The 25,154-nt window shown below is 40.1% G+C and overlaps 1 protein-coding gene across 1 annotated transcript in view; it reads left to right on the forward strand.

Moving 5' to 3' along the window:
* The window catches only part of L3MBTL4 (L3MBTL histone methyl-lysine binding protein 4), a 435,810-nt gene that overhangs the window by 259,095 nt on the left and 151,561 nt on the right, over positions 1-25,154 (forward strand). The window contains exon 14 of the mRNA XM_053664334.1: positions 1,050-1,152. Within this exon, the coding sequence (XP_053520309.1) occupies positions 1,050-1,152 (103 nt within the window). The remainder of the gene's footprint in view (positions 1-1,049; positions 1,153-25,154) is intronic.

Consider the following 25,154-nt stretch of genomic DNA (forward strand, 5'->3'; position numbering starts at 1 on the left):
TGGGTGCCAGCAATGAGAGGCCAGTGATGAGGGAGCCCTCAGCGTCAGCCTCAGAAGAACAGGAATATTAAAGAATGTGAAAGAAACGTAGTCTATAAGAGGTACTGGGAAGAAAAGAGGGCACTGACTTCCTTGGCAATTCTGAGACACAGGGAGTGTGAGAAAATGAACATTTTCCCCTAAAGAAAGCTGCAGACTGCACTCTTTTTAACTAACAGCCAGATAAAGTTAGCGCTAGATAATGGAGAAAATATTGAAATGAGGACAAGGAAATAGGGAGCTTGCACAGAAAATGAAAGTATGAGAGCTGGGGAGAGAGAAGGGAAGTGGGGTTGTCAGGATAAGGCCCAGATGGCATGGCAGTATGGGACAGAGCATTCCAGGAGTTCACGTCTGTGTTGGGGAGAGGGGACCGAGAGGGGGAGCCAGCTGAGGAGAATCATACGCCAGAGCAAAGGGGATTAAACTGAAATTCTTTAGGCTTGGACTGCTTCCCGTGCTTCACAAAATGCATCTCTGGCCTGAAGTGGTTATGTATTGTATAGTATAGAGTGGTGTGGTGTGGTGTGGTGTGGGCCAGCCGATTGCGGAAGCTCGGCCAGGGCCTTGCTTGCTGTCTTTGGCTCGCCCCTTTACTAGCCAGTTCCTGCTCGGCACAGGGGCAGCCTGGGGCAGAGTGGGAGTGTGCAGGGGACCAGCACACCGGACCTCACCCCTCACATTCTCACCTCACAGCTATCTTGCTTTTGCCAGTATTATTCTCTGAAAGACATTAAGTGAATCTTCTCATATGTTTTATTTAAAATTTCTGTAGTGGTGGATTAATTCGCTCTGTCCCTTAATTAGGTGCTGTTAGTGTTATCTATTATAGCGGTTGATGATATTTTCTGCTAACTCATATTACAAAACATCGCAAGTACCCAGTAAGTGTTTTTGGTAATAATTTGTTTTTAATTTGTAAAATCTTGATGAGTATCATTTACATATTTTAGTGTTTCCAGTTCTTTACTAAGGGTGTTTTTAAGGTTATGTTCTTTTACTTCCTGAAGGAGCAAATGATGTGAAAACCATGCCAGGTCAAGCTGTTTGTCCTACTCCAGGGTGCCGAGGAATAGGCCATATCCGTGGTCCAAGGTATTCAGGACATCACAGGTAAAATTTTTTCATCTTCAAATTATTTCAGGAATAAATTAAAACGCTGTGCAAATTAGCAGATACAGGCAGCATCATAAATGACTTGCTTGGAGCCAGACATCTCCGTATCATACTGCCCTCTCTGCTCCTGAAGTCCTTCCTTGACATTCCTCCTGTCTGCCCACCTCCGCCTTCCTGGAGCCTTTTTGGACTTTGAGGCCTTGCCCAGACCCACGTCACTTCCCAGCACCCCTGCTCTCTAACCACTTCTTATGCGCACTCTCCTCAGGGCGTTCTTGCCACTCTAGGTCCCATCCCAGTCCAGAATTTTCGCCACACAGGTGCTGAGTCTTACCTTCTTTAGAGAAATTCCAGGACCTCTTGCCTTTTCCCCTCGTTTTCTTTTCACCTTGTCCCTGTTTCTTTTTCTCTATTTCTTATTCATTTGGAGATGAGATAGATCTTGGTTAGAATAGAAAATAATACATGTGAAGTTATATTATAAAATATACCTGTTTTTTAAATATTTGATATCAGTATGGGAAGGATAATGTTTATAATGAAAAATAAGTACAAATAAATGTATATAAGCTTTTTCTGTCCCAGTCAGTTGGTAAAACAATAATGGGTAGGCGAATTATTTATATTGATGATCTAGTTGCAGAATATTTCAATTAAAACTGGACAGAATTGTCATGAAACTTGTCCAATAAACAATTTTAAAAAAAAATCATAGGAGAGTATAAAGAAAAAAAGAATAAATCATGTAACACATGAAGCAAGAAAACATTTGTTTCAGTAAAAGATCCAAATAGAAGTTCTAGTTTTTTCAGGTGGTTGCAGTTCTGGAAACCTATGCTTGAAACACTTCTAAATAAATCAAAACATGTATTATTGTAAGAAATAATGGTAAGCATTCCAAAATAGCATACATGAATGTTACATATGTAAGTATAATACTGATAGTAACACTTAAAGGAAAAGAATATAATATAGTATCCATAAAAAGAAAGAAACTGAAGACATACAGACAGCTTGGTTCCTTGCGAAACACGTAGGAATTGTGGGTGAGAGTGGGACTGGACCCGGTGGGAACGTTGTAGTCTTTTATGAGGGGAGGAGGAAAAGAGAGTGGAGGACGCACAGAGGATGAGAAAGAGGGAAAGAGGGAGCACTGTCATCTTTGGGAGGGTGGTCTGTGTTAGGATGACCTTGTCAGACTTAATGGATCCACTTTCCAGACCACTGGGGCATGTGGCGGCAAATAATACTCCTCAGACTTTGTGTGCATTTGTGTGTTTGTGTGCGCGCGCTTTATTTTGTTTTTAAATCTAGAACTGCAAAGCCCAATATGGTAGTCACTAGTCACATGTGCCCATTTAAATTAAATAGTAACTGAAATTAAATAAAATTAAAACTTTAGTTTCTCACATAGCTACATTTCAGGTGTTCAGTAATCACCTGTGGCCAGTGGCTGGCATACTGGGCAGCAGAAAAAGTTCCTTAATGAGAGCCCTAAAAGGTAGTTTTTCATGTTCTGCCTTCTCATGGTACATTTCTGAGTGCACATTTTCCCAGACGAAACAACTGGCCATCTGACTGCCTCTTCAAAACTGGAATCATTATACTCAGAGTTAGCCAGACCATAATCTTGCGCTTGTCCTGTCCATTAGCACACCCTGGAGTTTACTCTCCCATAGCACCGGGCTGAAGTAACAAGCACCACCCACTGGACAGCTCCTTAAGATCGCTGCGGTAGCTCACTCCCTGAGGCCTCTTCTTCTACTTCATCAGAGCTGACTTACCCTCCACACTGCTCTGGTGGGTAGTTCATTCTCTTTTCCCTACTTGAATTCTGAAAATATTGTGAACAGTCACAATAGGCATGTTCCACTTTGTTCCAGCAGCTTCCCTGAGCTTTCCTTACCCAGTATGAAGTTTTAACTATTTGTACTTGTAGTATCTAGTTATGAATAACATTGAGAATGTCTGACATGATTTTTTGTCCAAGTGGCCTTCAATGGGTGACCTCAGAACTTCTGAAGAAACTAGAATTTAAAGATAAAGAATAGTTTAAAGAAGGCATTCTGTGACACTTAGAAAAAAGAGAAATACTAAACACATGTGATAGATGAGTGGGACATTCTAAGGGAACTAGAAGGCACAAGGCATTATATTTCCAGACCTTACAATTCACAGGGCTGCTCTAGGTGAGACCTCTGTGACTGGGTCATGGCTCTTCTCCTGTCCTAACTTTGGTTATGACAGAGCAGGGCCCCTGCAAGTGAGAGAAACATCTTCAAAAGCTGAACAATCCATTATCTCAGAAAAGCAAAACAGAAAGTTATGAGTGCCTGCAGTTTGCATTTGTCTAGAATGAGAAAGACTAAAATTAAACAAATGGATATTTCTTAAGTTTGCATTTTCATATAGAACTCTTAAGGTATTTAAATGGTCAGATAAATAAATTCTAACTTACCTAGGTAGAGAAGAGCAGAGAGATAACTTTTATTTAACTCTATTTTGCATTAAAGAAATGGGGACAAACGTCTTGGGGGGGGGTTGATGTTGATTATATGGAAATTACTGGAAGTGGAAGTCAGGTGGTCTAAGGTTACCTGTATGTGGTAGGTGCTGGGCATCTCTCTCTCTCTCTCTTGCTTTCATTTTCAGTGACAGGTCTCTTTATCAAGTCTAGCTCTGTGGTGCTAGTGTTACTCATTCACTGATTATACCCATTTTCAGTTAATACACTGATTTTTTTAAGCAGTAGTTCTGTTCTTACTTTAGGTCATGAGATGCTGAACATCATTTTCAAGTTAGTCCATTAACTTAGGTCACTATGTGTATAACTTAAGAATTTATTTAAATCCTTTTATAACTAAATGGGAAAAATTTATTTTGATATCATAAACTCTGGTGTTTGCTTTTATGTTATTTCTATTTTGTAGTCTAAATTTTCATATCTCTAAAAGGTGAAAGATATTGTTCTTCATTATGTGTCTTTGGTGGTATCTGTTGAGAATATTAGGCAAACACACACACGCACACAACACGCACACCTACCTAACTGCACCTGCTGGAAACTTGCCATAACACACCCAAAGTTATCATGTATTTTGCTTCTTATGCGTCAATGAGAATTTTAAAATGTTACTGTATTCTTCCGGAATCCTACATCATCTCTACCTTGAGTTTCTCAAAGCATTTAAATTAGTAAAACTTGCATATTCCAAAATGAAAGTCTATTTTTTTCTCTTGTCCTACATTTGTATCTTTACCAAAGAGTGATCTTCTGCAAGATGCTCTTTACAGTTTCTGCCCAGAAAATTCTTAGGCAGATATTCTTACTCTCAAAATGAGACAAAAACAATAAAACCAGGAAACTCCCAGGGTTTTTTTAGGTTCTTTTAAAAAATTATTGTTTAAGTACAGTTGTCTCCATTTTTCTACCACCACTTCCCCTACCTGACCCACCCGTATCTCCCACTCTCAATCCTACCCCCCTTGGCTTTGCCCAAGGGTCCTTTATACATGTTCCTTGATGGCACTTCCCCTTTCCCTTTTCTCTTCCCTTCCCTTCCCTTCTGGTTACTGTCAATTTGTTCCTTATTTCAGTGTCTCTGGTTATTTTGCTTGCTTGTTTTGTTGATTAGGTTCCACTTAGAGATGAGATCATATGGTATTTGTCTTTCACCAATTCTAAAGAACCTATTCACCCCAGTGTTCATAGCAGCACAATTTACAATAGCCAAGTGCTGGAAGCAACCTAAGTGCCCATCAGTAAATGAGTGGATCAAAAACCTATGGTACATTTACACAATGGAATACTGTTGGGGACCACTCTGTGTGGTTTTGGAGACTGTAGCCCTGTGAGGGTGAGTCCTGAAAGGGGCTAGTAAGTCTTCCTGGAAAACTAGGTAAAAACGCAGGTGGCAGGCATGACCTGACCCTTAACACTGAGGGTTCCTGTGGGAATTAGGCCTGATAAATACATTGTATCCTTTGAAGCTTGCTTTGCATGGTATAGCCCTGTCAATGTAAACTGGAAGTTTAAGTTCAAGGTATAAAGAATAAGCCCCTTATCTCATGAAATATGTCTTAAAGATGCTCTGGCATCAGTATGGCTAACAGACCCTGATCTGTGACAGATCTCTGTTTCTTCAGTTGTTATCTATAGATAATACCTGTTTTTGTATGACTAGAGCCTTTTTGACATTGGTTGATTGGTGAACTCTACATGTATGCTGTGTACACCTACCCATACCATTCCCAATAAAAGCCATTTGGGAGAAGGGCTTGGGGCATTCTCCACTAGAGGGAATTGCCAACCCCTTTCCTGCCAGAACAGCACCATTGTGTCCAGGATGACTTATTTACCATCCGCAACAGCCAGGAGAATTCTGCAGGCTGGAGTGGCTCACACAGAATACTACACAACAGAAAGAAGGAGCTCCCACCCTTTGTGACAGCATGGATGGAACTGGAGAGCATTATGCTAAGCGAAGTAATGGTTTGTTTTAAATTTTTGACTTTCCTTTTAATGGAGGCCTGTGAAACTCCTTTGGGCCCTTGACGTCATAGACCTACTCCTGTCATACTTAGAAGCAGCCTTCCCTTTTCAAGGATGACATTTCCTCCTCCTGCTTCTTGGATGGATTTTGAGAAAACACTCCCTGGTCATATCACAGTGTGACCTTGGAATCCAGATCCTCCATCTCACCTCTGACCTATCTCAGCCCTGTTCTGTGGCAGGCTCAGACTCCTGCTTCCTTACCTTTCATCTCTAAGGCCCTTTTCAGCTGCAGTTGGACATATCTAATGGTTTATTAATCCACACCTCCCTAAGCAGATGACCCTTCTGGGGCCTTCCGTCATCATCCCACAGTCCCCTGGTCCCCTAGTATGAATTAGTTTCTCTGTAGCTTTGCTAAACAGCTGTCTTCTTGGGACTTATCTGCCTCCTGAAATTCCCTTTACTTCCCTTCTGTTAGATCCTTTTTTTCTTGGATTCTGAGTCTTCTTTTCACTGGTTTATTTTGTCCTCGGTTTTGGGGATAGGATTTGTGGGAAGTATGTATGTATGTATGTATGTATGTATGTATGTATACCTAAAATACATTTTTATCTCTTCTCAGCCACAGTTGTTCAGTTGTGGATAGAATTCCAGTTGGAAACCTTTTTCATCAGAATATTTAAGGCATTTCAAATTTCAGTTTTACAGAATGAGTTGTTCTTCCTCCCCCTCACTTCAAGAATCTCACCTCCCCCCTAGGTATTTTTAGGACTTTCTCTTTATCCCTTGTGTTCTGAAATGAGCCTTATTCATTCATTGGTTTAATGTGAAAATTCAGGTCTTTTATTTCCGGGAAATGTTTCCATAGTGTCTATTCTGTATGCCCTCTTTTCTCTTTGCTCTGTTCACTTTTTTTCAATGATGCTTGGATTTTCTTTCTCAGACTTAACCTCCGTATCTCATGTTCTCTTCTATGAAATAGTTCCTCAGCTTTCCAGTCCTTTGATGAAAGTTTTTAATTGTTCTGTGACATTTTTTCAGTTTTTTCTTTTCTTTTTTAAAATATATTTTCTTGATTATTCTATTAAGTTGTCCCATTTCCTCCCTTTATTTCCCCTCCGCCCTACACACTCTTTCTTACCTGTATCATTCTCCCCTTAGTTCATGTCCTTGGGTTGTACATATAAGTTCTTTGGCTTCTCCATTTCCTATACTATTCTTAGCTTCTCACAGTCTATTTTCTACCTACCATTTATGCTACTTATTCCCTGTACCTTTTCCCTCATTCCCCCCTCTTCCCCACCCTCCAAGCGATCTCCATTTCTGTGGTTCTGTTCCTCTTCTAGTTGTTTGCTTAAATTGTAGAGGTTTTTTTTTTATGTTCAGTTGTTGATAGTTGTGAGTTTGTTGTCATTTTACTGTTCGTAGTTTTGATCATCTTCTTTTTCTTAGATAAGTCCCTTTAACATTTCATGTAATAATGGCTTGGTAATGATGAGCTCCTTTAACTTGACCTTATCTGGGAAGCCCTTTATCTGCCTTTCCATTCTAAATGATAACTTTGCTAGATAGAGTAGTCTTGGATGTAGGTACTTGCCTTTCATGACTTTTAATAGTTCTTTCCAGCCCCTTCTTGCCTGAGGTTTCTTTTGAGAAATCAGCTGAGAGTCTTATGGGAATTCCTTTGTAGGTAATTGTCTCCTTTTCTCTAGCTGCTTTCAAGATTCTCTCCTTATCTGTAATCTTGGCTAATGTAATTATGATGTGCCTTGGTGTGTGCTTCCATGGGTCTAATTTCTTAGGGACTCTCTGAGCTTCCTGGACTTCCTGACAGTCTATTTCCTTCATCAGATTGGGGAAGTTCTTCTTCATTATTTTTTCAAATAAATTTTCAATTTCTTGCTGTTGTTTTTCTCCTTCTGGCATCCCTATAATTCAGATGTTGGAACATTTAGAATTGTCCTTGAGGTTGCTATGCCTCTCCTCATTTTGTTGAATTCTTATTTCTTCGTCCTGTTCTGGTTGAATGTTTATTTCTTCCTTCTGCTCCAAACCGTTGATTTGAGTCCTGGTTTTCTTCTTGTCACTGTTGGTTCTCTGTACATTTTCCTTTATTTTACTTTTCATAGCTTTCACTTTTCACTCTATTTTGTGGCCATACTCAGCCATTTCTGTGAGCATCCTAATTACCAGCGTTTTAAACTTCGCATCGTCGGCTATTTCTTCATCACTTAGTTGTATTTTTTCTGGAGCTTTGATCTGTTCTCTCATTTGGGCCATTTTTTTGCCTCAATGCACCTGTTACATAGTAAGGGGTGGAGCCTTAGGTATTCCCCAGGGTGGGGCAACCCATGTCTCTGCATAGTGGCACTTTACATTGTAGAGGGGTCCAGGAGGGAACAACGTCACCTGTTCAGCTCTTGCTGGTTTTCAGTCACTTCCCCTGCTACCCACAAGCAAAATGGGCCCTTCTGGTGCTGATTCCTGGATAGATGAGTTTGTATACATTCTAGGATCCTGTGGGTCTCTCCAACAAACTCTCCTGTGAGGCTTAAAGTTCCTCCCACCACCTCAACCCCCACAGGTTTTTCAGTCAGAGGTTTTGAGGCTTTATTTCCAAGCACTGGAACCCTGGATTATCTGGTCTGTCTCACTCTCCAGTTGTTCCCCCTGGTTTATCCACACACAAATGTGAGACTGCCCCCTCTGCTAGCCGCTGCCTTGCCACTTGCCCTCTCCACCCGACTGCCCATCTCCACCCCTCCTACCCGTCTAGATGAATGTTTCTTCTTTAACTCCTCGGTTGTCAGATTTCCATACAGTTCGATTTTCTGTCATTTCTGGTTGTTTTTTGTTTTTAAATTGGTTGTTGTCCTTTTGGTTGTGCAAGGAGGTACAATATCTCTACCTATGACTCCATCTTGGCTGAAAATCCCATTTTTTCAGTTTCTAAAAATGAATCTTTATTCTCTGATTTGTTTTTTATTGTGTCCCTCTCTTATGTGATGAATTGTGTGTCTTAACTCTGACAATGTTTGAGGCCGTTGTTTTCCTGTATTGACTTTTTCTGGGTACTTGTGTTTTTGTTTGTTTTTATTTATCTGTTTGTTTTTGTTAGTTGGTCAGCTTGTTTCTGTCATAGGACAGGCATTTATCAAATCCTGGCAGTCTTTCTCTGAGTTCACTCTTGAGAATGAGGTACCATAAAACTGGTATGTTGGGGCCTGCCAGTTGGTGAGCTTCTTTTATTTGTGGTCAGGCAGGAACCTGGGTGAGACCAAGGAGCCCCCAGTCACCAGCGACTGTCCTCTTCTGAGTAAGCTCCTTTCAGAGGAGACCATCTTCCCAACTCCTCCTGGTGTGTCTTCCAGGCACCCTTTCTCTCAGACTCTGTTCTTTGTTTATCCATTTTCCAATTTCAAAACTGTGTTGAAATATTTTATCTGCTATCATTTCTTCTCTCATTCTTTGTCTTTATGCATCTTACCCTTTCATTCATTCATTTTCTTAGTAGTAAGAGAAAGGATCTATTATCAAGGAAAAAGGATAAATTCACATTCTCAACCTGCTACATTTTCTCTTATTAACACTTTGTTTACCCCCCAAATAATTCAGCTAAAAGTATATGATTTTATGTCTAATTCCCTGTAGTCCTTCTACTTCATCATCATAGCACCTTCTTCTTCATATAAATAGAAAATACAAGATTTCGTATAATGACTTTTTATGTAATGTGGCTTCGTAAATTTCACAATGGTTGATTGGAATACTGTTTTCAAAGAATTCTCAAAGGCATGGTTTTCATTTTATACTCACAATATTTCTTAATTTATTGTCATCTTCAGTTAAAACTTTTATCATGCCAAGAGAGTTCCTTTTTGACATGTGTTCACATCTATCTGATTCCTTTGTCACTTGGCCTGTCATTTTCTTTGACATTATGTTACCACATAGTGAAATTGAACTGAGTGGAAATTTAAAAATAAAATTTGGAGATGTATTTTTACTTTAATAAGTAAAAGGAAAAAGAGCATCTGACTTTAGATAACACCTTTAATTCTCAAAAGGACATGATTAATTATGCAATTTAGTAAAAGCTTCGATGGAGTAAAAGAAGATCAGTCTTGGGTCTTTCAATCACTTTTACCCATTAGTATAAAATTCTTGAATGTCAATGTATATGTGTGATTTTACTGAATTGGGAAATAATTAAGGGAGAATTCTCTAGGGTTTTTTTTCCCCTACCTTTAAAGAAGTTTGCATATGGAATGCTTAGTTTTATAGCAACTGAAATGTTCATTTCCAAAGGGACTATGTTCTTTAACACATTCTAAGGATTTTCCTAATAAAAAATTCCAAATTATAAGAATCACCAAGACTGTAGAAACTATACATTATTATAATTAAAGCACATGTAGATTCAGATTATTTTTGCATGAGAACAGTTTATAGCAATTAACAGAAGGCCAAAATGATATTTCATAACTTTAAATCCCCTTAAAAACCAAAATCAAAGTATGATGTTGGGGGAAAGCCCCAAAAGTCTAAATTCAGAATCAATTCTGAAGAACTGACATATAATGTCTTATTTAACTTCATAAGAGCTATAGAAGGGATACTTATATACATGGGCAGTTCAACTGCTCCCGGGGGTTGGTTGGTCTAGAAGAGTCCACACCCCTCCCAGGACATGGTGCCTTTTTAAAGGGGGCTAATAGTATGTTATATAGTGGGTAGTCACTTAGACCACCAGAAAGACCAATGCATTCCTAAGTCAATAGAGAACATCAGACAGTTATCACACTCTGTACATTCATTAACCTTCCTGGAGGCATGGCACTTTTGTTTGGACAGCATTACTGGTTTGGTGATTTGGTTTTCTGGGTAGTCAGCCAAGCCTGAGGCTACAGAGAGTGAGGAGTCTGACATTTCCCAGACACCTTTGCTGCTGGAGCTGTACTGTATCTAAAGTGACTTCTGCACTATAAATGAAGAAAACCCATTCTCTTAAAATATAGAAATATCACCATGTACATTATTTAAAAATTGATAGTTTTATTAAAAATTAGTCCATGGTCAATAAAATTTTGGATACTACTTGAAGTATTCAGAAACAAGTAAAAACCATTTGTACTCCAGTTACAAAGTAACATGCTTTAAATCTATTTCATTTTTTAGCCTTTTTTCATATATTTTTTTCCATAACTAGAATCAGACAGGACATACACATTTTAGTTAGTTGTTTTCAGTAAAATAACAAGTAGTTATTTTATTAATGAGATATTGGGGTGATGTTTCATGACCATTGTATCTGTGTGTTATGGATTCTATATTAGTTAAAAATGACTCTTTGTTGTCATTTTTCTTTCATCTTCATTGTCTCACAAATTTTCTTTTTTAGTGTTCCTAAAATCTTTGACTATTCCTTTTTTTTAAGCCTTTCATGTTATTTTATTTAGGTATGGTTTTTGTGAAAAACATATACTGGTAAATGTCTTTAAAGTAAAATCTCATCTAATAGACTTTCCTGTTAATAACAGAGTTTGATCCATTTGCAATTATTATTGTAATTATTATATAAATTACACATATTCAAACTTGAATTTTTTTTTATTCTCTTGTGGGGGTGGTGGGCAAGGAAGGGACCTTCCTTTTTCCCTACCTTCCTTCTCTTCAGAATATTTTGTTTTTTGGTAACTTCTAGTTAAGAAGGAAGGCTTTTAATTATTCTAATGGTTATTGTAAAGTTTTTCTAGATGCATGTCTAAACCTACATTTAGTTGACCATCAAAGCCATTAGAAGAATGCTAATCTTCGGCTTTCTTTTGTGAAACCCGAAATGCTGAAGGACACCTCCACCCCATCTGTCACACTCACTTGTGTTAATGTGAGGTTATATACTTGACTGTTTTTCCTTTCCAGTTTTTAAGCAATAGAGGTCAACTGCTCTTGGAAAGAAAAAAAGTGGGCAAACAATTTTGCAATCTTATTTAAAAACAACAATGACCATTTATTTCTATATATTTTACTGGTTCTGGTGGTAACCTCAGTCCTTTCCAGCCACAGTTTTCTCATTTCTCGATTTAGCATCTTTTTTTCCTTATTCTGGAATACTTTCCAGGTTTGTTTTAATTTGTCTATAGTGCCTGGATATTATATTTAAAATTTATGCATATCAGAGAATGCATCTTATCTATGAGGAATTTGAGAGGAGATAGATGTTTAAGCTCAGACCTTTCTTTTTTTCTGAGTTTCATCCACATTACTTCAGATTCTCTCCTGGACTTGGGGCCTTGCCCTGAGAAGGCCTGTCCAGGGCCAGCCAGTAGTGCATGGGTTCTCAACTTCACACAGGTAATATTTCATAGCATGAGTCCAGGTGATGATGAAGGTATGTTTGTTAAAGCTGGGACAATGAAACAAGGAAGAGCTTAGCATAGAAGAAGCAACAGGAGAGCCTAGACTGGGCTGCCTTGCTCCCTGGGAAGTCAGAGAAAAGGGGGCCTTGGGGATGAGTTCAGGGGATTAGCCTGGGATGAGCTGTCACTGCCCATTGCCTTGGAGTTTAGGAGACATGTGCTTGTGGGGAAAGATTAAGGGAAAGGTAATAGCTCAGGTTGCTCCTCAGAGGGAGAGTATGTTTTGGGTCCTTTGTTTTGAGGCTTATCTCTCTCTTGCAAGTAGGAATTTTAGGGAAAATCTCAGAGGAAGATTTTTTTTTAAATTTTATTTAGTTATTTTTCAAGTACAGTTGTTTGTCTATTTTTCCCATCCCAGCCTCCCCCGCCCCTTGCTCCCCACCTCCCTCCCATTTCCACCCCCCTTAGTTCTCGTCCCTGTGTCCTTCCTATTTGTTCCTCCAAATCCCTTCCCCTTTTTCCCCTTAACTTCCCTTCCTTCTCCCCTCTGGTCACTATCCCCTTGTTCTCTATTTCAGTGGAAGATTTCAGTAGAATATTCATCAGTTTTCCAAGTGTGCCTTTTCAGGGACCTGGTCTTCATTGATTGCTCATTGATGGAGCAGGGAGTCTTCAGTTATAGCAGCTGGTCCTGGCGGTCCTGGCATTGCCCACCTGGGTCATATTAGACACTTGTCTGGTCTTGCTGCTTTTCTGGGCCTGGAGCTGAAGCATAGCCAAGGCCTGGATGTTATCTCTAGGGAGGTGATCTTCTGTATCTGGCTGTAAATTGCCCAGCCAGTTTGTTCAGCTCTGTCTTTCAGTTTCCCCATTCCACTTGCCAAGGAATTTTTCTAGCTTCTTACTATCCTGTCTTACTAGTTTCTGGTGTGATGTTGGCAAAGTCGAATGCCATCCCAGAGGATGGTCCTTCAGAGGTAGCCTGCCCTCCTTTTAGTAAGGTCTCTATAGGATACCTTTATATTTTTACATATATGTGTGTGTGTGTGTGTGTGTGTGTGTGTGTAATTTAAAATTTCCCTGCATAGAGTTTTCTTTTCATTGAGTTTCCCTGTTATGCCATATTCTCACTCTTTAGGCTAGCGTTCTCCACATTAGATCATTTTATTTCTTCAAGTATTTTTTTAAGTTATTTATATTCTAACTATTCTCCTCTTCAGAATTCTTATTAAATGACATTGGGTGCTGGGCATCTATCCTTAATGCCTCTTGTGTTATCTCTCATCATTTTCAGTTTCTCATCTCTTCCCTCTGGGTACCTGGGAATTGCTTGAATGTGTGTTCTAACTGGTTGGTTGGGTCTCCTGTGCATCCCCTGAGATTCTTCCCCAGCGTGGTATTATCACACTGCCTTTCAAGCTTTCCTGACCTTTCTTGTTTCTTACCATCTCCATCCCCATTTACAATCAGGCACCATGAGAGACATTCTAGATGTAAAGGTCTTAGTTGATCCTAACACATAAATATCTTTACAGTGGAAAGTATCATTTCTTTATTTTTCTCCAAAATAAAAAGTTTCAAGTGGGTTTAGCCCTTAATTAAAGGGAACTTAAAATAGTCCTTATAATTTCAGCTGGTTGGACAACAGTGAGTTTACATCATCTCTTGGCCTCAGATTTTTCATTTCGTAAACAAAATAATTAGTGTAGATGATTTCTCATTTCCCTTTTAGAAATAATATCTATGATATCATTTACTCTAAGAGATACATAATTTTCTTAAGCTGTATAACATACTGCCTGAACAGAACTTATTCAAAGTGCTGTTAACTTACCTATAGGCACATCACATTGTTTATTAAAATGTAAATGTCTTAAGATCCATTTTTCAGATGTAAGGCCCATAACTTCAAAACTTCTGCTAGAAAAAGGAACTGGGTTGGAATAACCCCTCTCCTAAAAATACCTCAAGAATCCAGATTTAACAATTCTCCCATTATCTGCTGGACACAGGGAAAAAATTATAGTTCCATAAGTAACTTGCTGTGATTTTCTGGAGTTACTCATACTGTTGAAGAATTTGTCTCTGCTAATATGAATACATGGGAAACTCAGCAATGTGGATTAAAATGGATTATCTTCCAAGAGGTAACATTGCTAAACCTAGGAAGTTTGTTAGTCTCTACATTTTTTCCTTGTTTATAAATTAAGCTTAAATCTATCATCATTTTAGAGACTCTGTTTTTAATATTTTCAAATAAACATCATTATTAGAAGGTGATGGGTAAAATTCAAACAGGCAGTGTAGCCAGGGTCAGTCTCATCTGCCTTTTGTGAATGAGGATAATGTTGATAGCACAACTTATGGTCATGTGTCACATACCCGTGTTTTGCTCAGCAAGGGACCACATATACGGTGGTTGTCACATCATGTTATAATGGAGCTGAAAAATTCCCATCGCCTAGTGGAATTGTAGCAGTTGTAACATCATGGAGCAACGTATTACTCCTTGCTGGTGTAAGCAAACCTGCTGTGCCTCCGACTGTATAAAAGCATAGCATATACAGTTATGCACAGTGCATAATACTTGATAATAAGCAGCTGTGTTACTGGTTTATGTATTTACTATACTACGCTTTTTATCATTATATTAGAGGGTACTCCTTCTATCCATAAAAATGTAAACATTTTTGCTTTGAAACAGTGTGTCACATTATGCTGGCAGCAGCTTCGTTCATCTCATGTTTACCTTGTTTTGATTGCATTATTCCCTCTTATGCTTGATTATATCTCATGTTGTTTTGTGCAGCAACATGCTGTACAGGCTTGTAGCCTGGGGGCAGTAGGCTGTACCATACATTGGGTATAGCCGGTACCGTGTATTAGGCTATATCATCGAGGTTTGTGTAGTACCCTTTATGATGTTTGCAAAACAAAGAAATTGCCTAATGATGCATTTTTTTAGACCCCATCCCCATCATTACATGGTGCATGACTGTTTTCAGAAATTACTTGCTGGCAGACAATAGGGTAGACTGAGTTTGATTTAAAATTTTAATGATGTTTTTTTCTTTGAAAAGAGTTTGTTGTACAATATAATAATAACAATCACGCTATATTTTTGTGTTATTTAACCACTTACATAAAGTTTCACATGCATTAACTTAAGTAACACACAAAGCAGTCCTGTGTTATAAATTTTAAAATCCTTAAAATCAAAAAAGTGAATATTGGACAAGTTATATCTTGTCATCATGGCACAGCTAATAAGTGACTGAATTTAAACTAAATGTCTTGGAATTACTCATCTGGTACTGTTTCTCCTACAGATACATGTGTCAGAAAAGGAAATTGGTAATAAATTACATACAAACCTGTTACACCTGAGAGCTGTAAAAGTATTTCTGATCAATCAGAACTGTCAATGAGAAAGTAATAAAGCATGCTAAGTGAAATAAGTCAGAGAGAGAAAGACAAAACAGTATGATTTTACTTATATAGGAATCCAGAAAAACAAAACAGCCTTGGCTGGTGTGACTCAACGGACTGAGGGCTGGCCTGTGAACCAGTAAGTCACTGGTTCTATTCCCTGTCAGGGCACAGGCCTGGGTTGCAGGCCAGGTTCCCCACTAGGGGCGTGCAAAAGACAACCAACTGATATTTCTCTCACACAGTGATGTTTCTCTTCCTCTCTTTCTTCCTCCTTTCACCTTCCTGAAAATAAATAAAATTTAAAAAAAAAAAACAGTAACAGACCCATAGATACAGAGAACAAGCCTATGGTTGCCAAAAAGGAGGGAGGTAGAGGAATGGGTGAAATGAAAATAAAGAGATTTACAAATAAAAAATCTGAAATAAAAGCTTTAGTGATAAAAGTATTAATTTAGGTGTGATTATTTTAATCATCCCTTGGTCTCAGTCATTCACATTATGAAGATATAACAAAGTATTATTTTCTAACTTTAACTATTATAATCAGTACCCACATGTGTTATATTTAATGTTTACTTACCTGCCCTTATATGGAGCCATATGGAAGAGGTGTATTGCCTATTTATATGAACTAACTCTTGTTACTGAATTTTCCAGATTCCTCAGTGATAGCAGTGGGTGCAGTTGAGGGTTAATTAGAGTTGCATTAGAACTTGCAGAGCAGTAATGCTCAGTAAATAGAGCGGTGCTTAGTATCTGCACATGGTCATGCTGACTGTGAAACTAGATATGACAACAGTCAGTTACAATAATACATGCTGTAGAAGTTTCAGGCATGAGTGGAGAACCAATACTTCTGAATATAATACATGGATTATGGTCTTGGAAGTCTTTTATAAAATGTTGTGAGCAAAAAACATGCAGTACATACCTAAATTAATTTAGAAGGGTATAGAATTTTCATTCCAAATTAAATGCCCAACAGAAATCTATGTGTATATTCACCAAAAGACACATGCCAGAATTTTTATAGCAGCACCATTTGTGAAAGCCCAAACCGGAATCTACCCAAATACCCAGCAAAGTGAAGGGATAGATTGTGTCATTCCTGTGGTGGAGGCTGTACAGACAGGAGACAGACGCACATACAGCAGTGGGTGAAGTTCACAAAAGTAGCACCAACTAGAACGTGTGCACCTAACACAAATAGTAAATACTGAGTGATTTTATCAATGTAAAGTTCATTAATGCAAGGTACAAAAACAGGCAAAAGTTACTACTGGTTCCCCTTGTGGGAGTGACTCGAAGAGATGGGTTAGAGGGGCTCATGGGGTAATACTCTGTTTCTTAATATGGTGCTTGAGACAAGGGTGTGTTGTTCAGTTTGGGACAGCAACCTACAATTGGCATTCTGTGTGTAAGGTCTACTTCAATGAAAAATATGTGCCAATATTAGAAGGATGTTGAAGTAGCCTTCCTAGCTAGCATCACTCACAAGTGGACCCTCTGTGTTCGGTAGACCCAGAAGCAGTCTGATATGACACTAAACCAGAAGGAAGCCCACAAACTTACCTAGTGCAAAGGCTACAGATGACCAGGTCCACAACACTGGGTATCTTGACCAACCCAGGGGGCAGTTGACTAGCTTCCAAGGCTTACCTTACTAAGGCCTGAGAGTCACACAGTTTAATGAAGTTCAGAATGCACCTGTGCTATTTTTTAATCGTCACCTGAGAATATGTTTTTATTAATCTCAGAGAGAGAGAGAGACATCAATGTGAGAAACACCAGTCAGCTGCCTCCCATGTGCTCTGGGACCCAGAATTGAACGTGCGGCCTTGTGGTGTACAGGACGAAGCTCTGACTGACGGAGCCACTGGGCCGAGGCTTGCACCTGTGCTCTTTTACGCCTGATGGGGTTTCACAGTCCACAGTAGGCAGGTTTTAATCTGCTTTGCATGTCTCTATCATGGATTAAAAATGAGCAAACAGAACAGCAAAGCGATGAAACTTCTCCCTGCATTAGGAATTAGGAAATTTGCTTTCCAGCCTTGTGTTCTGGAGTGTATTTTCCTGTTGTTGGACTCTTTTTGCTTCCTTCATACTTATGTGGATGAATAGTGAAATGGCTTTTCCTCCTATAACACAGCAGGCTTACAGAGAGGCATGTCAGGATAATTAAAGCTCACCTTAATTCCTTCTAGTAAAATCTAGATTTCATGAAAAACTATGGTTTTTTCCTGGAATTAAGCCTGGGACATATATATCTCCCCCACACATGAAAGAGGCATGCAGTCTTCCATCAATTTGTGTTTGGCCGGGCTTTTGTGCTGTTTAAACTAGGTTGAAAAGTAGATGATAAAATCTTAAGAAGAATAACTTGTACCACTACTTTGAGAATTTCCACAACAGTAAACTGCAGGCACCCAAGCTTGACGTCCTGTCTCCTCCTCTCATCTCTGCCACCCACGTTTATCTAAGAATTCTTTGCTGGTAATTCACAAATATGGAAAAAAACTTTTAAAAAGTAACGAAGAACCGTGTTTTGTTGATCAGCAAATTACCGTCATATCCTGAGCATGAGGAGACTGTGGCTGCATGCACCGCTTACGCACCACCAGCACACGGGCAGCGAGCCCGTGGCCCTGCCGTTCCAGCCGTCGCGGTTCCTTCGACAGCAGCTCCAAACAGGTCCTAATTTTTGTTCACAGATATAAGTGCTAAGAATGTCAGCACAGTGTCACCATCTGTCATGTTTCTAAAAAATCAAGCTGCTGGCGGTAGCAGAAACCTGTGAGTTTATATAACCAACATTGTGAATGACTGGCGGGGACTCGGTGGCAGGCGGGCTGTGCGTCAGTCCAGTGCAGGTCCGGGTCAGCCTGGTGAGGAGGCGCTCTGGGGACTCTGGGCACCACACCTGTGCTGCCGGGCTCACCAAATACTAGGCAGAACTTCAACTGTGTGACTGCCGTGATGTGAACACTCCTGCCAAACGAGTGAAGTTTCTTCTCTTCTGTAATACGTGAAGACACATGGAAAGCCCCTAAAAGAATGAAGTACTAGGTGTTCATTTAGTCAATTATTTCTGGTTCTACTTAACACTATTTAAAAATAAGGTCACATAAGTGGCCAGTGAAATTTTGGTATGTCTCAGTGTTTCTTCTGAATAGAATAGCTAGGAACTTCAAAGAACAACACTAGAAATTTATGACTTAAAATAGTTAAAATTTTGTGTTTACATCTTCAATTAAAAGAACTATTTGCCTTTAACAAAGCATACTGATATCACCTGGAGGGGTTGCTTATATGCCTTTCTTTTCTCATACAGTTTTCGTCCTTTCATGAGCAACCATTTACTGAATTCATTTTACATACCAAGCATTTTGCCAGGGATGAGACCCGTTCCTGTTTCTGGAAGTTCGCGGTCCAGGGAAGGAAATGAAAAATGCTGTGATATTGATTAAATGGCATGACAGTGGTGTGTTGGGCTAACTGTGTGTGAGTGGTCATGTGAGGGTTTTTGATCCAGTCTGGGTTTCAAGAAGTTTCCTAGAAAAGGAGATACCATCCTCAAGTGCAGCAGGGTGAGGAAGGTTTAACCCAGCAAAGTGGGGAAGGAGGGAAATTCCAGTGGGAGAGAGTAGCTAGGGCACAGAACAAGTGTGCATGCATGTGCGTGTGTGTGTGTATGTGCATGTGCATTCGCCTGTGTGGCCGCACCGGATATTCTGGAGCTTGGAGTTGGGTGGTGGTAATGGAGCAGGAAAGGTGACTGGTGAGGCCGATGAAGTGACCAGAGCCTCTCCCATTGTGTTCCTAAACCTTTCCTGGCCTGGGCCCCCGCAGCCTCTGAGACAGGAGGTTGAGAGTACAGATATTTCACCTTGAATCCAGGTCTGAGTCCATGCCCCCCAGGTGCCCGTGCTGGTGGCTAATACTCTTTACAAGCACATCTGATACAGTAAATGTGAAGGCTAGCTTTTCCTTCCCATGTTACTAATACAGAGTGTTAGACATTCTTTCCGTGACTATTCTCAGCGTTCTCTTGTTAGTCCAGGATGAGGGCATGGAGAATACATCTTTTCTAAGATGCCATTGTGGTTTTATTGTTAATAATCCATTGAGAATTTTTTTAATGACACTCAGACTTGGCTTTCTTCAGTGTGCCAAGGTTTTGACATATGCTGTAGGTAATTATCACAACAAATGTTACATAACAGATATTATCTCCATTTTGTAGATGAAGAAACTGGTTGGTTTGGGAGGATTAGCCATCTTACTGGCTACCAGTCAGTGGCTGAGCCAGAGTTTGGATACAGGTTGTTTGAGCTCGTCATTGCACCAGGTACCATCTTCCTCCCCTGACGTTAAACTGAGGATGCCTGTGGCTGCAGATGAAACTGTACACCCAGGCGGTGTGTCCCCATTGCCCTTTACCCCCATTCAGGTCCTGCAGCCCCTGCCCTGGCTCAGCACTCTCTGGGAAGTGCTGCAATTTTATTTTATATAATTTCTGTGTTCCTTCCCTTCCCTACTCCACCTCTTCTGCTCTTGTATTCAAGAAGAAAGCTACTTCACTGAAAAAATAATAACCATCTGGTCATAATTCTTTCCCTCCCACAGAACAGAGGAGTCCTTCTCTTGCCCACTGCTCATCTCTGAACCCCATCCTGACCCTTGTTACCGCGACTATAACTCAGTCTTTTCCTTTATAAATGCAACTTCCCCTTAAAACCTAAGCACACTCTTAAAATATCTATATAAAGGAAAACTGCAGAAGAGAAAATGAACAAACTACAGTCAGATATAATGATGTACAAGAATCTCGTAAAGTGAAGAAGCAGCACCAAAACAACACAGAACATGAGACAGATTCTATCAAGTTCTGCAACTGGCAAGCCAAGCACTACTGTGTCGGGGACACATGCACAACTGGTAGGACTGTAATAAAAGCAGAGACCATAGTGGGAAGGTGGGGTGGGGCAGGGCACACTGGAGACTTTTTGCGATGTTGGCAGTATTCTCTTTCTTGGCCATGAGGGTAGATATGCAGGTATTTGCTTTATAATTGTAGTTTAAACAGAATACATATATATTTTTGCCCTTATATATAGCATATGTCCAACAAAGAATAATAAAATGTTAAACATACCTTAATTTCTTATACTAAAAAATTTTTTTGAACTGAAGTCCCTCTGCCTCTTTTTTCTATCCCCCTCTGCCCTTCACCCGAGACATCTGTGGTATGATGTGTTTGCCCTGCCCTCCACCCCAAACACTGCAAAGGGTGGGGTGCCCTCTGCCCGCCCTTCAGCACTCCTTGGTGCCCTGGCACATGGGTCTTGGCCACATGCTGATGTCACCTGTTGCCTCCTTGTCACCAAGCCCTGTGGTCACTTCTGAGTTCTCATGGGTCCTGCTTTTCTGCATCACTGTTGGTGTCCATTGATCTCCCGTCTCCTTTAAGTTGTTAGTGGCCTCTCTTTGCCTGGTTTCCATGACGTTCCCTCCTCCTCTCTTTCTCTTTCTCCTAGTCTTTCTTTTTGGCTTCATTGTTGACTTCATAAAATGTTCTTCCTCAAGGTCCTTCCCAGGACTTCCTCTGTCCTCACTGCACTTCATAAAGACTCTAACCACTGCCTGTGGATGGCATCACCAGGGAAGCATTGTACAAACACCGGTGCCGGGGCCCCACCTCCCAGGGATTCTGACTTTACTAAACAAGGTAGACCCAGACGTCTGGGTCGCTTTAAAATATTCTAAGTGGTTCTAAATGCACAGAGGCTAAAACCACTTTTATCCTGCTTACTCAGCAGACTCTCCTTGGGTCATTTCATGGATCCGTGAGTTACCATGACTTCAATGACATCTCAATGCTCATGGCTTTCAGGAGCTACTTCCAGCTGAAGTCACTCCTGACCAGAGGCCCAAATATCCAACTGCCTAATGAGTATCAGCTTTTGGTTGTTTGGCTCCTTGGTCTTACCATACTCGAAGCTGAACCCATTACCTCCATCAAAATTTCAGTGAGTAGGACGATCATTTATCCAGTTACCCAACTTACAATGTGAGAAATAGTTTTTAACTCATTCCCCTCTCTTCTGATACTTTGTTAATCACCCAATCTCATCGATAGATTTTGCTTCCTAAATGGTCTCAGATGTGCCCATGTGTTTCCATTTTCACTGCTGCTGTAGTTCATGCCATTCTTTCTCAGTGGATCATTCAGCACCCTCCTACTGGAGCACACTCTGTTTTCCTCTCTGCAGCCAGGCTGGTCTTTTCCAAATGTGAACCTCTCTGTCTGAAGCACCACTCCATGGCTCCCATTCCTCACAAATAAACTGACACGACCTATAAGGCCCACCTGCAGTCCGGCCATGCACAGAATCGGGCCTCATGTGTCTGAACACATGTCTCCTGCTTCTGGAAATCCTCTTGCCACCCCATTCCCAAACACACTACACTTGAGTGAGCCCCGCTCAGTTGTAACACAACTTTGGTACCATTCTTAGAAGATTCTGTGATTTCCCCTCTTTTGTGTGACCTTGCGTTTGCTCCCGGAGCATTGTGGACTTCCCCTACCCCCCATGGTGTACCTGGGACACCCTCGCAGGTCCGTTGACCTGTCTTTCTCTAGCAACGGGCAGCATTCCTGAAGGTGGGCATTTGTGTTAATCATCGCGTGGCCTGGTATTCTAGCCAGGTGCCCGGCACACGTGATGGAAAGTGATGAGACAGCTTTCAGAGTTTTTCAAACTAAGAATTACAATGTAAAGAAGTAAATACTGGAAGAAATTTTTCCAGTATTTACAGCAAACAGCAAATCAAACAGCAAATATTTATTGAGCAGTGAGAGCTGCAATTCTCAAAATGCAATTTTGTGTCAATGATATTCTTAATTGGCTTAGCCTGTTCAGGCTGCTCCAACAAAATGCCACAGACTCAGTAGCTTATAAATAAGGAATTTATTTCTCACAGTTATGGAGGCTAGAAAGCATGAGACCAAAGTGCCAGTGCAGTCATGTTCTGGGGAAGGCCCTTTTCCTGGTTCCTAGCCAGTGCCTCTCATCGTGTCCTCACACAGCGCAAGGGACAGGGTAGCACCATGAGGTGCCTTATGAGAGCATTAATCCCATTCGTGAGGACTCTACTCTTATGACCAAAGCACCTCCCAAAGATTCCCACCTCCCAATACCATCATGGGGGCTGTTAGGGTTTCAGCTTATGAAGGGGAAGGGGGGACACAAACATTCGGTCTATAGCATTGACTAATTATTTATTCCAGAAACATTGGTTGAAATATTGCTGTGTCCAAGGACTGTAACAGAAGCCACAAGAAGGGAGAAAAGGAATGTATAGATTCTTAAGGAGCTTCTTGTCTCATAAGGTTGAAAATATATGAAATATATGAATACAGATGATTTAACACAAAGTAGAACATGATGACTATCTTATAATAAGCACAGGTAAATACTTAGGGTTTCAGTGGAGAGAGATGGATTTTTGGTGGAGCAGCTGCAGAAAGCTTCCCAGAGAAAGCGATGTCCATGCTGTAAAGTGAGTGGAGTCAGCCAAGTGCACTGTGTGGAGAAGAGGAGAGGGAAAGGAAGCTTTCTGGCAGAGGGAAGGCATGGCTTGTTCCTCCGCCTCTCAGAGTTGCCTCAGTGAGGACACCTCCCTGCACGTGAGCATCGCCTCTCTCCCCACTGCCTTATGCGCCATCTCTAGAAATACATATTTATCTGTGTGCGTGTGTGTGTAGTAGTGTTCCCTGCGGTATCTCCAATGCCTAAAACAAACAATTTCTGGCACATGGTAGTATTCAATTAATATTTTTGTTTTTTATTTTTTTATAAGATTTTATTTATTTATCTTTAGAGGGGAAGGGAAGGAGAGAGGGAGAGAAACATCTATGTATGGTTGCCTTTCATGCATCCCCTGCTGGGAACTGGCCTGCAGGGAACCGGCCTGCAACTCCGGTATGTGCCCTGACTGGGAATCGAACCGCGATTGTCTGGTTCGCAGGCCCGAGCTCAATCCACTGAGCTACACCAGCCAGGGCTTCAATTAATATTTTTGGAAGGAAGGAGGGGAGAAAGAAAGGGAGGCATTCACCTGTGAATTTGGTTCTAATCTCTAAGCAGGTACACTGTGGATATTGTGGAAGTGATGTAAATGTGTTCTAGGTGACGGAACCATCCACACTTACCTTAAGTGTACATTGGAGCAATTTAAACACTTTATTTCTTTTTTAAGATTTTATTTATTTATTTTTAGAAGGAGGGAGAGGGAGGGAGAAAGAGAGGGAGAGAAACATCAATGTGTGGTTGCCTCTTGCACGGCCCCACCTAGGGACCTGACCTGCAAACCAGGTATGTGCCCTGACTGGGAATCGAACCAGCAACCATTTGTTTGCAGACCGGCACTCAAGCCACTGAGCCACACCAGCCATGGCTAAATACCTTGTTTCATATTTACTTTTATCCAGGCTATAAATATCCAGTTTTGGAAAACAGTAAGTGTGACAGTAAACTCAAGTGATCGTTCATTGAGTTGTCGGTTATTAGAGACATAAAGAGAAAGTTGCCTGGGAGCAGAGCAGAGAAAGGCAGTGGTTTAGTGCTTTTGAAGCAAGCAAATCAATGAGTACATTCGAGAGAGCCTTTTACATTCCTATTGTCTACCAAAGACAATATTAAAATTAAATTTAAATTACTAAATTAAAAAAGTGACAGGGGACTCTAAGGAACCTACCAGAGCCACTATTAAATACTTATTTGTAATTCTTTCAGCATTTTGGAAGTGAAGTGTTACATTAATACAAATTAATACTCCTTGTTTTTCATTTACTCTTTTCCCACACGTCCTTCCAATCACATAGTTTTACTTTAAATGCAACAAAGCATTACCACTTCTTGTGGTTAAACAATATAGCTTTTTGAACTCTTTTGAATATACTTTCTCTTTTGGCCTTTGTTCTCTTCTCTCACTGTTTCTGAAAACAGAGGAAGCAATGCCCATATCCGCGTATGAAGGTTAGCCTTCAGTACTAATCAGATACTTCTCATACATGAACAAAAGAGGAGAGAATATTTTCCTCTTTTTCCAAAACTCCTATCCATATCCTTTGTTTTGTTATCAGTATATCCGATTCTGAAAAGTATTTTCTCATAATTTTATTTTTCTTGAAATTGCTTTTTGGAAGTGAAAGATGCAGTGTGCAAACAAATTGAATTAACTATGAAAGACACATGATTTGGGCTTTGTTCATCTGATGTGCTAGGGAGTCGACCAAGCACAGATCATTAACACTTACGGGAAAACTCTTCACTTACCATGTGCATTCACAGACGTCATAGGCAGTTTCTCCCTCTAATTTGCTACATAAATTGATACTCCTAAATGTACTAAAATTCAAAAAGGAGCTATTTTGTTAATCATGCATCTTAAGGATTACTTCTCATTAATTTAAATTTGAATTTGATTGAGAACAGACGGTCTTCCCCCAAACCATTGTTTTTCCATCAGTACATCTATAGCACCCTAAACATTATATTCTTCTTTAAGTTTCCAAATAATGAAAGTATATACCTGCCATATTTTTAATATAACTTACATTTTATTGTATTTTAAGTGTTGCTCATGATACAGGGGAAAAGTTCCTCAGTTTAATTCAGAAATCTGTATGGCTTCTTCCACCACAACTT

The sequence above is a fragment of the Artibeus jamaicensis genome, unplaced genomic scaffold (assembly GCF_021234435.1).
Source record: "Artibeus jamaicensis isolate MK-2021 breed Jamaican fruit bat unplaced genomic scaffold, CSHL_Jam_final contig_354, whole genome shotgun sequence".
Taxonomy (NCBI): Eukaryota; Metazoa; Chordata; class Mammalia; order Chiroptera; family Phyllostomidae; genus Artibeus; species Artibeus jamaicensis.